Source organism: Lygodium microphyllum, chromosome 6, assembly GCF_053477565.2.
Source record: "Lygodium microphyllum isolate KBCC chromosome 6, Lygodium_microphyllum_v1.1.10, whole genome shotgun sequence".
NCBI classification, from domain to species: Eukaryota; Viridiplantae; Streptophyta; class Polypodiopsida; order Schizaeales; family Lygodiaceae; genus Lygodium; species Lygodium microphyllum.
The window spans coordinates 132,274,318-132,287,086 of NC_141140.1; the positions used below are offsets into that span (position 1 = coordinate 132,274,318).

The 12,769-nt window shown below is 39.9% G+C and overlaps 1 protein-coding gene across 1 annotated transcript in view; it reads left to right on the forward strand.

Annotated features, from left to right (window-relative positions):
- The window catches only part of LOC148035144 (protein transport protein SEC24 C-like), a 64,202-nt gene extending 55,131 nt beyond the window's left edge, over positions 1-9,071 (forward strand). The window contains exons 7-24 of the mRNA XM_087680114.1: positions 1,198-1,317; positions 1,418-1,498; positions 3,796-3,873; positions 4,018-4,110; positions 4,288-4,342; positions 4,504-4,580; positions 4,773-4,844; positions 4,922-5,005; positions 5,093-5,212; positions 5,339-5,407; positions 5,500-5,577; positions 6,290-6,428; positions 6,530-6,694; positions 7,016-7,161; positions 7,273-7,455; positions 8,138-8,226; positions 8,314-8,345; positions 8,478-9,071. Of these exons, the coding sequence (XP_087536240.1) occupies positions 1,198-1,317; positions 1,418-1,498; positions 3,796-3,873; positions 4,018-4,110; positions 4,288-4,342; positions 4,504-4,580; positions 4,773-4,844; positions 4,922-5,005; positions 5,093-5,212; positions 5,339-5,407; positions 5,500-5,577; positions 6,290-6,428; positions 6,530-6,694; positions 7,016-7,161; positions 7,273-7,455; positions 8,138-8,226; positions 8,314-8,345; positions 8,478-8,584 (1,788 nt within the window). The 3' untranslated portion in view covers positions 8,585-9,071. The remainder of the gene's footprint in view (positions 1-1,197; positions 1,318-1,417; positions 1,499-3,795; positions 3,874-4,017; positions 4,111-4,287; positions 4,343-4,503; positions 4,581-4,772; positions 4,845-4,921; positions 5,006-5,092; positions 5,213-5,338; positions 5,408-5,499; positions 5,578-6,289; positions 6,429-6,529; positions 6,695-7,015; positions 7,162-7,272; positions 7,456-8,137; positions 8,227-8,313; positions 8,346-8,477) is intronic.
- The last annotated feature ends 3,698 nt before the right edge of the window (positions 9,072-12,769 follow it).

The following is a 12,769-nucleotide window of genomic DNA, read 5'->3' on the forward strand; positions in this document are numbered from 1 at the left end:
GGGGAAAAAACCTCTCCTACCGAGAGTAAAAAGTGCCCCAGTGTCCTACTAATCACCGACACTCCCATATGAGCGTAGGCGTAAGTAAGGCGTGAGTAAAATACCCAACAGAGATGACAAGGATCCTGACCTATTAGGTTATTTGTTTGAAGCTCACAGCTAGACAGCTGCAGATACTTAATTGAGACCTCGAGGGTGGTGGGCGTACCTGCCTATACAGTTTGGATCAAGTTTGGCTGAAGCCTCGGTCCTTTGATCCGTAGGATCAACTAAACTAGTAACTTTATACAATGGCACTTTGGCAATAATTGCAGCAAAGCCTGTTAGGCAAGCTATATTAGGCCAAAAATATAATGCTAATTAGTGGCCAATTCTGTTCACCTCTAGAACAGCACCAACAAGGCTAAAGTAAATCAACTTTAAACAGTTTTTGTCAGGTGCTCACACAATGGAGCCAAGGGAAGCCGTGTTGAGCAACAAAAGTAAGACTAGCACTATCCTGTAATTGTCATGCATTTATGCATGATTTTCACTTGCTTTAATTATGATTAAACTTCACATGCACCAAGAAAGGCCATATGAAGGAAGCCCTATTCAGCATCTTGTTGCTGATTCATTGCTTGTAGTTACTATTTTTCTCACCCCTTCGTTTACTGATCAGGTATGCCTGTTCCACCAGATGAGCACAAAGCAAGGTTCAAGACATTTGTAGTGGAACCACAGCACCATCCAACACAAGCATGCACACACCCCCGTGCGCCCCACCCAAAACTCCTTTCTTGGGGCAAAAGAACTGAAACAACAACAAAGGCATTGTGGGTTGCCAATCTTTAAAATGTCCTTTAGCTGCAACTCATATCACATTGGGGCACACAGATCATGCTTTGCAGAGTTTGCAATTTTCAATAGTTCATGGAATTAATTCTTTTTTTGCAGTATTATGGCTCAAGGGCACTTCTATGTTTTTTCAGGAATAACCTTTTATACACAGGACTTTTGTTGCCCACAATCCATGTTAGATGGATTGCAGGTTCTTGTGCGGTACAAGTTATATAAATATTAAAATTCTAGAATTCATATGCAGGATAGTGGCTTTGTTTCCTTTCACAATTCATTTAGCACAGGAGTAAAACTGTTGCGTGAGATTCTTTCTCTTAAGGTTGTTTTCTTGTTTGTTTGATGTGGGTTTGCATGCAGGTTCGCCCCCCCATGTCGGCTTTGTTCTTTTTCCTTATTGATGTATCCATGAATGCAATAACCACAGGAGCTGCAGTAGCTGCTTGCAATGCTGTGCAAAGGGTGCTTGGAGATATTCCTGTAACTACTTTGATCCCTCATTTTGTTTCCCTATAATCAGCTAATTGCTGCTCATAATTATTGCGTAAGGTGTATTTGTGGTGTTTTTAACTTTGAGCAGGATAGTCCTCATACAAAGATTGGCATCGCTACTTTTGATAATACTGTACACTTCTACAATTTTCACCAAGCTTTGCAACAGGTGAAGATTAAAAGTTTTTCTTCGTTCATAATTTACTTTGAGATTTAGCTTTCTTAGCATCATCTGTTTCCCATGCTACATATAGAGAAGGAGAGGGAAGTTATATCTGAATTGTAGGAAATGAGTTTGTCTTTGGCAATAGTCATTAGAAAATATATTCATATAAGAAATTCTGAGAGAATCAATGAATATTAGAAACTGTAGGAGATTATGATTGCATATGCTGCATGCATATATAGTGGCCCAGTATATACTTGTCCTTTTATAATAAGTTCATTTAGTGTAAATAGCCACACCTTTCAAGCATGGCACACTTGAGTCACCTAGTATATCTCTGACCTGAATGATTGATGATTACAGTGACTAGCAGATATATTGTAATTATGATATATATGACTTCTTCTTGCTCAAGTACTGTGCATGTGTATTTTGCCTAGTCACCATCACTACTGTGATTAGCAGGTCTGCAATTCAGGGATGATTTGAACATGTTCACGGGTCTTAAATTCATAAATTTTCTGGCAAATCTTTGTCAACTTTTGCTACCTTGTATACCCTTGGGCATAAGAATTTATGCACAAAATGTTCTTGGAATCTGTGGCAAATCCTACGTAATAACTTCAAAGTGGGGAAAGTTTTCTCCAAAAAGTTGCAATGAGTCCCCCACTGAACCTCATATCCAAATTTTGATTTGTGAAAAAAATAGCTGATTGGCAAATTTTGCCACTAAACCCATCCTTGTTGCAATTGTATTTGTGTTATTATCTGTAGATTGTGTGTTTATCGGTCGGACAAAAACTAGCACTTGCCTTTTTGTCTGGGCATGTACTCTGATAATGCCAAATCACTAGACTGCCATGGGATAGATTTTCCAATCAGCTCCATAGGTTCTTGCTCAGATTTGGCCAACTTTTCCTGATGTGGACGTGGAAATAGCTCAACCCTTAGTGCACACTACTACTTTCTAAATGTGTTTATATGTGCAAAGAGCTAAAGTTTTGCAAGGTCGTGTACAATGAGATCCAATACAAAGTGGTCATTTGTTGGCCATGATTAGGGAGAGGCTGATACATGGTGGGCAGACATGGCAGGAGTGTTCAGTAGCCTGCAATGGCTAGCAGGCACACAGACAGGCGTGGGCAAGGTGGCAGAGGACTGCCCCCTCATACTTTGAGTTGGACTGGCTGAACAGACTGGCTTAGGGCACTCCTTTAAGGTCTCGTTCTTTTCCCCGTCCCTCATCGTTATCATCAGTTTGTCTTCTTCAACCTCTCCTCAGCTTTCTTGGTGTTTTTACACACTGCTAGTGCTGAACAGTACGGAGACCATTGCTCCTGATGGGAGGCTTCAGATGTTCGTTGTTTGGATTAGAGGCTGGGCAGTAATCTATCTTTGAAAGACTGATAAGATTTGGAGACTAGTGTTTTATAACCTTTTGGTGTGTGTTGGATAGACTGCTTTTTACTGTCTGTTAGCTGTCATATGTACCCAAGCAAAAGCTTGTGATGGCACGGAGCAGTTGACAAACATTGGAGATCATTCCACTGGATGAAGGTCAAGGAAAAATAAAACAAAACCATATTTTTGCAACATGCTACAGCGTTGGTACACTCAGGCTGCACAAACCTCTGCAGACTCAGTCTTTCACTAACTAATGAGTTGTATGCAAACAAAAAGGCTGTGATGGTAGCCTTATTTGGCTGTGGTGCCCTTAATGAGAAAATATTTTTAAAAGTTCCTTATTATTTGTGGATGCACAATAATTAGTTGCAGTAGTAATCATTAGATCCCACATGCATTCACAAGAAAAGTGGTGAAAGCAACATCACAAGAACATGCTCAGCATGTTAGTAAACATGCAGAAAATAATCTTGCAAAGAGGGTGTAAGGAAAATGACTTTATTATAATGTCTTAAACATAAGCAAAGCATTGACAGAATTCAAAAGCAACTGAAGTGCAAATGTGAATGACAGAATGTGGAAGTGGAGTGTGCTGATGGGAGCCTTTCAGGAAATAATCTTTAAGTGTTTTTGTTCTTCAAATGTCTTTAAGGGTCGGCTCCTTCAGCTGTATATTAATGAGGCCTGACAGGCTAGCACTTTGATTGGCAAACACACAACACCCAAACTCTCTTAATAACCAGTTTAATGTGACCTCTTGACATTCAAATATCAGAATGCATTCGCATGCTCTTTGGTGATTGTTTGTTTTGTTATGTTCCCTTTTTTTTTTCAAAATGCAATCATCCTAATCCATATTGTCCTATGGAAGCTTAGAATTTCCTTTGTGATTGCAGCCATCGATGCTGGTCATGCCTGATGTTCAAGATGTTTATACACCATTAAAGACAGGGCTTGCTGTATCAGTTACTGAGGTTTGTGGTCACTTTACGCATACTTGCCAGCTTATTTGCCAGATACTGTGTTTTTGGGAAAGTTCCAAGCCCTTAAATGATTCATCTCACTATCAAAGTGTGCTGTGTTTCGGTGAGATAAATGTGTTTTGTTGCACTCTACAGTATCGTCAGCAGTTAGGACAGCTCCTTGAAAATATTCCAATCATGTTTCAAGGAACTTCAATCCCTGATTCAGCTGTTGGTGCTGCTATCAAGGTACTCAAGGATGGAGCTAGTGAGAATTGTAGAGATACATTTCTTGAGTGCATGCATCATTATTTAGATGTACCTTATTTGATCTAGTTAACATTGACATATCTTCAAGAGAGTCCTAGAAGAATCCTTTTGTATGGCCATATGCGATAATAAGTGTGTGCATTCATGACCGTGCAGGCGGCATTTTTAGCAGTCAAACCCTATGGAGGAAAGCTGCTGGTGTTCCAGTCAGGTAGCAATCTAACAGTCATGTCTTTCTGGCATGCTGATTTGCCTCTGTCTTCAGTGGCTAGGCTTCATAGTGTCTCAAAGAACTTGGTGAAATTGGTAACTTGAGGTTTAATTCAATATGTGTACATTTATAAGGACTTTTGTGAAAACTTGTAACTTCAGGTTTACCATCCATTGGGTTTGCTGCTCTAAATGCACGAGATTCAGATGCCAGAAAAGTGCCTGTAGCTGGGGAAAAGGTGCCTGCAGAACTAGTAGCCTTACAACATATTTCTTGTTCATCATTTATCTTAACGTGCAGGGATTATTTAGTGGAAAACTTCATGGAAACAGAAGGATCATGATATACTTCCAATTATACTTGCTTCTGTTCAAATATTGCCTACATGCCATGGTATTATTTATGATTTTACTGATGTGCTTTTTGACAGGATGCAAATAAGTTACTGCAACCAGCTGACAAGACTTTGAAGACTCTTGCTTTAGAGCTTGCAGAGAGTCAGGTAGAAGTTCAGCTCCAGTGATTTTGAGGTGCTGTGTAAGTAATTAAGTAGCATTAACCAGGGACTTTTGTGCACAGGTCAGTTGCGATCTATTTTTAACCGCACAGGAGTATGTGGACATCGCATCCTTAGGAGTCGTTCCTATGACAACTGGTGGGCAGGTAGTTTTACATTTACTGTTCACTTCCATATAATCTATGCTAAGTCAATGCCACAGCCTTAACTCAACTGCAGCCATGGTCTGACAGATCTATTACTACTACCCTTTTTCTGCCACTTCCGACTCAGCGAAATTATACAATGATCTGAGATGGAATTTGACAAGACCACAGGGCTTAGAGGCTGTGATGAGAGTCCGATGCACTCAGGTAATGGGGTGAGCTTTCAAGTAATTGCACGATGATTAAAGCTTTTTGTCATTTTTAATGCTCTTTATGAGGCCTTCTGTTTCTGCAATTTGAGGTAACTTATAGTTCTTTGTCTTTCTTAAACAGGGCCTTCAAGTGCAGGAGTATTCTGGAAGCTTCTGTAAACTGACTCCAACAGATGTGGATCTACCTGCGGTATGCCAGTTGTGGTGTTATGTATAGGTTTTAGAGAAGCTCATGGTTTTTATAATAGGGAAGTTCCTAAAACAAATAACATGGGGCATCAGGTTGACTGTGACAAGGCAATCATGGTTACTTTCAAACATGACGACAAATTTCAGGATAATTCTGAATGCTGCTTTCAGGTATTCCTCTGGTCTGTTCTGTGTGTATCACTAGTGTGCTTTTCCTAGAAAGATATTGCATTATGGAATTCTTGCATGATGTTTCTCTATATGCTATTACTGATATATGAAAGTTAGAGAAAGCTTGTGTTTCTTTTGGTGTTCATAAAATGTGATGCCATCATTCAGCCAAAAAATGATATGGCATGGCCACCAGTATTGGTCATAGATCCATGGAAACTTCATAGTCACTTCAATACTTCTCTCTAGTGTAAGATTTTGTTGTTCTCAGAAATACTATGTACATCTGTTTTGGGGATGGCCTTAGATTTTGCTGCCAGCTTCATTACATCTTACTTTATTTGAATCGCCAAAATAATATGCACGATCTTATAATCTGTGGATTATATCAGAACTTAGAAGCATAGTATCATACAGTCAATGTGGAACTTTTCACCAAGTTGGAAATTTGTTTCTTATTCCATTCTCAAACTCTTCAGAACGGGCAATTATAATTTCTTAGGTGAATGTTGTATTCTAGAATGTCTGGTTTGGTAAGTAACATGAATAGTATTTTTGTAACGGTTTTAAAGGTGATCGCTGTCTTATAAACCTTTCATTTGATTAATCTAAGTTCCTTTTGTTCATGCATTATCACATTAGGTTGATTATTGTGCTTCATTTGTGTTTACTGTATTCTTTTTTTCCATCATCGATCACCACCCTCTTTCAGTCTGCTTTGCTGTATACAACCATGGATGGTCAAAGGAGGATTCGGATCACTACTCTATCTCTTACTTGCACGACTGTGCTGAGTAATGTTTTTCGTGGAGCTGATCTTGATACACAGTTTACATATTTCATGAAACAGGGTTAGTACAATTGGATGGATTCCTGGTTTATCAAAAATGTTTATAAAAATTGTGTCATGAAGTTTTTCTTTGTGGTTAATTTACTGCAATATCTTTTGCAGCTGCTCAAGAAGTACAAACAACCTCAGTGGCCCAAGTTAGAGAACAAGTAACCAGTTCCTGTGTGAATATTCTCCACACCTATCGGAAGTTCTGTGCAACAGCTTCATCTTCTGGACAGCTTATTCTCCCAGAAGCTTTGAAGCTTTTGCCTCTTTACACCTTAGGTGTGTGTCAGCTTGGGTGGGACCAAATTGCATTTGTCATGGATCTGTATTGTCTGTAGTCTATACTGTATTTCTTGACTTAGGATTTCAAGATTACAACTCCATTTTCTGTGATATTACTCAATTGAATAGCTATTTTGCTGACAAGATTGCAAATCCTCGTTTAATTTATGCGGGAAGCTGTTGCAAAACACAGTTTAAGATGTCTTCAAGCAGCATATTCAAAATGAAAGTTTTAGGGACTTTGAGACTTTTCCGTGGTAGGACTATGCTAAATGGGGCTGTTTAGTGAGTCTCATTGGGTTTGGTTTTTGGTTGAAGCATTGATGAAAAGTTTTGGTCTCCGCTCGGATATGCGGACGGATGATCGAAGTTACTGGCTGGGACGTGTGGCATCAATGTCAACATCCCTTGCTATTCCAACAGTATATCCCAGGATGTTTGCAATTCATGATATTGAATCTAAGGTATTTGTCACAATTATTGCCCATAGTTAGGAAAAGGATGATGACAATCTGACTGCCAAAGAAGGGCCTGTGCCTACTTTCAATCTTAAGCTTGCTGTTTTACATATGCAGGAAGTAGGAGATGGCATGTTCCCACCGACACTTCATTTATCTAGTGAAAATCTTGACAATGATGGCATCTTTCTTCTTGAGACAGGGGAAGATGCCTATATTTATGCAGGAAAGTCAGTTTCTCCAGATCTACTGGCCCAACTTTTTGGGGTGCACTCTGTCAATGAGATGCCACCAAACCAGGTGAGATTCTCAAACGATCATGTGTAAACCTTGGTTCTTTATGTATTGTTTTCAATGTAGTGTCAAATATTTAACTCATATGTGTGGGCTGCTTGGAGTGTTTTGGTATCTTAGTCCTGAAGTAAAGGTTGAACTGGCTCCTAATCTTCTATTTGTGTTCCAGTAGTCACATCAAATTTGTTACTTTTTAACAAAATTGTTCTTTCTGACAAAATCGGTTTTGTTGAGAGTGTTCTTCAAGCAACACGCTTCAATATTTGTTCTAGAATTTATGACCCGGCTCTAGTTGTATACAAAGTCCCTCACCGTCAGGAGGTAGCTGGCAGTTCTTGTGGACTTTTTGTTGGTCTTTAAGTCTTTGAACATGATAATAGAAGATTGAATCACCTTTAAGAGTTGGTGTGCTATCTTTATGATTGTGGCTTAACTGGGGGGTTTCTGAATCACGATCAAGCCATATGCCACAGCCTCAACTATTTAATATCTTTGTGAACACCTAGTTGCAATATTTAATGTTTGGATCTATGTACCAAGTTTCAAAGCTCGTCTTCTTTGTTTGGAGGAAGGCTATCATGAATTTGAAAGATAATGCACATTGTCTATAGTCATATACTTAGTCATAGGTCTTTATGTGAAGGCTTGCCATACGATTCCTCACCTTTTATGTATGATATGCCTGCAGTTTATATTGCAAGAGTTTGATAATGTTGCTTCTAGAAAGCTGAACGCCTTGGTCAATGAGATAAGAAAACAGCGTTGCTCTTATCTGCGGTATACTTCTGAAACAGTGTTCATAATTGCTTCTGTTTTGAAATATATTGGAGTTCTTTTGACCTCCTGCTTGATAACTTTTTTCAGATTCAGGTGGTGCAGAAGAGGAGATCCACTTGGTAAATATCTGTTTGATTTCGATCTCTTTTCACATGCTGTTTCTTGTCAGTGCTTTCATGTGTGAATCTCAGTCACAAGGTAGGGAGCAACTCAATTAGTTGTTAACTTTTATTTCATTTTATTTATCCCAGAGTTTGTTTTCTTCTCATTGATGGTCGAAGACAAGAATGCTCTGGGACTATCTTATGTGGAATACCTTGTCCATGTCCACCGACAAATACAGAACAAGATGACATGATTGTGGTTACATGTAAATACATGTGTTGAACAGTTGATGAGTTGTTTAACACAATCCTTACTGCGGCACATTTAGGATTCTCAATTGCTTCCATCAATCGTTTAGAGTTGTGGTATTCCAGCCACCGGACGTGACAGTTCTTGAAGCTGGATAATGCAGGGCTGCCTTGTCTTCTTATTCATTTTTCCCTCTTGATCCAAGAAGTCTGTCAGTTTGTGGCCCCCCTTATTATTTGAGTTGTTGCTGCTGGTGGTAAACTGAAGCTGCAGCCACCTGCAGCCGAACTGAAAACATTTTTGTTCAGAATGTCACAAGGCCTTGTGGCTCTTGTAAGTAATTGCATACATATTTGTTGAATTGCTTTTGCAGCAGAAGTTCTTCTAGCAGGGACATCAACAGATATTGTGGGGGACGTGTGTATATGTTTTGTATTTTTCTGGTCGCCAAAGCAACATATGATTATACAGGCAACCTACATTCTCTGCAACTAAGATTTTAGAAAAAAGATGTGTCAGGCTGGCCTAATTGAGACAGGTCTAGTGTTAATGCAACAGGTTCAGTACCTGTTTTCCACATGACTATTTCAGTAGATTCTCAGTGGTATTATTAAGAGTGTTCTTAAAAATGTAACAGTGATTATTTGGATTTTATCTGGTACTAGTACAATGGGGTGTATGTAGTAATCTCATTGAGCTAGCAGAGTGCCAAGATGCGTGTTTTCTTCAGTACTTCTTAAATTGACAAAAACATTAGACTGAAACAGGAACCCGTTTCTCTTGCTTTCTTATTGGGGTCTAGCAGGAGCTGAGATTGAAGGGTAGGTTGAGCATACATCTTCGCATATGGGTAATACCGGTTTGCACCTGTTACATAGTACACCTACATTAGGACTTTACTTGTGAGAAACTCGTGGTTGGATTTGTAAATATGTGGTTGCGTAGGAATTTTTTGTCGTATCATATAACACGTGCGTGCACGTACTGTGTGTGTGTAGCTGGGTGGGGTGATGCATCTATATGAAACCATCCATATCACGTGTTAAAAGAGTATTAGAAAACCCCTTTTACATCTATACTTCTATATCCACACTTCTATACTTATTACAGTTGAAAGATGTGCCAATCCTACCTGGTGCAGATAGAGTAGATACAAACCAAACCCAACCTCCAAAATATCTAACAAATTCTAAAAGCATCTCTCTCTCGGTTTATGCACATTGCGTAGTCTCTCTCCCCTCCCCCTTCTCTCTCCTTAAATAGGACTCTTGAGTCTCTATTTCTAAGCCTCTCTCTCTCTCTCTCTCTCTCCCTCCTCAAACGCCATATGTCTCGACAGAAATGCATTACCTCTTGCGCTGCACCAGCACCATGTCTCGACATATATGCGTCTCTTGTGCCTCCTGTTTTTTTCTCTCACGTTGTGCCGTGGCTCTGTTTCTCGTGCCGTGCCTTCTCTTTTCTTTATTAATCCTTTCTTCTTATTTGAATAGCTAGACATGGGGCTTGGGAGGGTTTCCGCCATCGTAGTGCTTCTCCGGCCAGATATGCCCCCCCCCTCTCTCTCTCTCTGTGCCCCTGCCCGCCATGGTTGTGTCAATGCAGAATCTGCTTTCTCTATAAAGACCTGCTTATCATTCACATCCTCGTGCTAAGTAATGCTATATTACTGATATGTTGGTAGCCACGTAATAGTAATCTCAACAATGAAGAGAGAAGAGGTGAAAGGGGAAGGCAGAGAAGAAGCACAGATGAATATTTGCAGGATCATGCCATGGTTCCCAGGATGCAGGTGCACCTCTACAACATTTAGTCCGGCAAGCCCATGTATGCCAACGACCACTTCTACTACCTAAGGTATAACCTGGCCTACGAAATTAAGCGGTCGGGCCCTGGTATAAAATCCATGTCGCGTTGTGCAGAGCTTCTTCCCACTATTGCTCTTCCATAATTCACACATGCACTCCTGCATGCCTACTCCAACATCTCCCTCCATTAATGACAGCAGCCACCACGGCAGGAGGTGTTGCTCACGTTGAGCCATGCCCAGTGTTACTGGCCCCAGCCTTTGCCTTGGTAGCCACTCTTGTCGAACACCCACTTGTTTCAACCTCCACCACCACCGTCGCAACAATATACCTGTTGTACGGCTGACTTTTGCTGCTTCCAAGGGCCGTAATCTGAGGATCGTGATTCGTGATTGGATGGCGTTGAAGCATCATCTGGCGGCTGCTTGTCGTACTAAGGGCCTATACTGTGCACGAGTGGGTGAGGGCTACATCCTACTTTACTGACTTTCAGTCCCAGTCCTATCTGGCAAGCGGCCCCCTCATCGTATTTGGCAAGTGATCCTCTCATCGCCTCTTCCTGGAAAGCCTATAGAGACACCTCCCTCCCCCCCGCCCCCCCCCCCCCCCTTCTCTCTCTCTCTCTCCAGTGGCGCTATTCGTGGATGCAATGCGGTCGCCAGTGTATTGCAGATCATCTGATCTAAGCAAATGCAATGTTTGAGCTTTGACAGTCTTTAAAAAGTTATCATGGATCTCTCCTTAACACCAACTCAAAAATTCTCTGAGAATTCATTGCGACAAGATTCAGTAGAATACGAAGGGGTCTCTGTCTATTCTCTACATGGAGAGAGAGAGAGAGAGAGAGAGAGAGAGAGAGAGAGAGAGGTTATTGACATTGTAATTAAAAAAAGCAATCACTTGCTTATTATGTTCATTATTGCTATTGTCATCGTCAACATCATCATAATCATTGTTTTGAAAATTTAAGTATCTTTTATCTTAATTGAAAACAACTAGCAAGGCTATAGCAAAATCACACGGCTTCGCAAAATGATCTAATAAGATCTTAATTATAAGATATGTTGTAGTAGTCTTACGACCCTCCATAAACAAGAAGTGTGATTGTGCTAAAGTAGTAATAGTTATGATTGATGGTCATGTTAATGTCAATTATAACTTTATTGATGGACACACATACACACAACAATGTTGAAACTCTATCAAAGTGCTATTGCTATGGGTTTGTTTAAAAAGGGATCTTTACCATGCTTACTAGCAAGAGGATTGAGCTTCACTATTGAATTGCATACCCACCACTTGGAACTTGCTTGTGATATATTTGCTATGAAAGAAAATGTAAATTTTTGGCATACCTTGTTTACATCCCATACCCAACAAGCTATAATTCGTAGATAAGGCTCCATCCAATTTGAATATTTGGACCATGCACGCTCACTTGTAGAGTCCATAGTCACCCACATAAAATCATGTGATCACTAAGCTAATACAATCAAGGAATGTGTATGTCCCACATGCCAACAATGTGTTGGATGTGTGGATGAGAGGTGATGCTAATTTTCATAATTTTGCTAGGCATGTTGTAGCATTGAAGATTAGCACAAGCTATACCCATTAGCTTGTCACAAAATTTGAATAGAATTTCATTGTACTTCCCTTAGTTTGTACAAAATATTCTTGCCTTAGATCATTTTTACTGAGAGGTACAGCTCATCAATCTAAGAAGTCTTTAAAATTTAATCCTCTACCACCATTACGGAGGCCTTATAAGTCGGTCATAATAAATCCAAATCAAATTGTTAACCCAAAAGTTAGAGGCTCTAAGTTTTCAGGAAAGAAAAAAGACGACCCTGATTATCATGTGGCCCAATTTGAGACAAGATGGACAGCTAGTGGCTTCAACCAAATGTATGGGGACTAAGTCAAAAAACAACACTTTGCTACCATCTTTCAAGGAAAAGCTATGGATTGGTTTGCTAGTTATGGTAGGGTAGCCTTCAATTCATATGATGCTCTAAAAATAGCATTTTTAGGCAGGTTCTGTAAGGACAAAACTCCAGGAGATATTCTAAGGAAGATCAAGATGATCAAACAAAAGGCTATGTTGGTGGAGGACTATGCCCAGAAATTCAGGAACCTGTTGAATAGGTAGGATGTTGATGATACACCTTCGTTGGAAATACAGATTACCTATTTTATGAAGGGCCTGAGAGGTAAGATTCGGAATCCTATTGCCAATGTAGAGATGTGCTAGAGTGATACATTGGACACATTGATAAGGGCAGCTATGAGAGTGGAAAAAAGACTTGGTACCTCTAGATCTAAGAACAGTAAAGATGGGGACTCTTCGGACTAAAATTCTAATCCAGATTCAGGGTTAG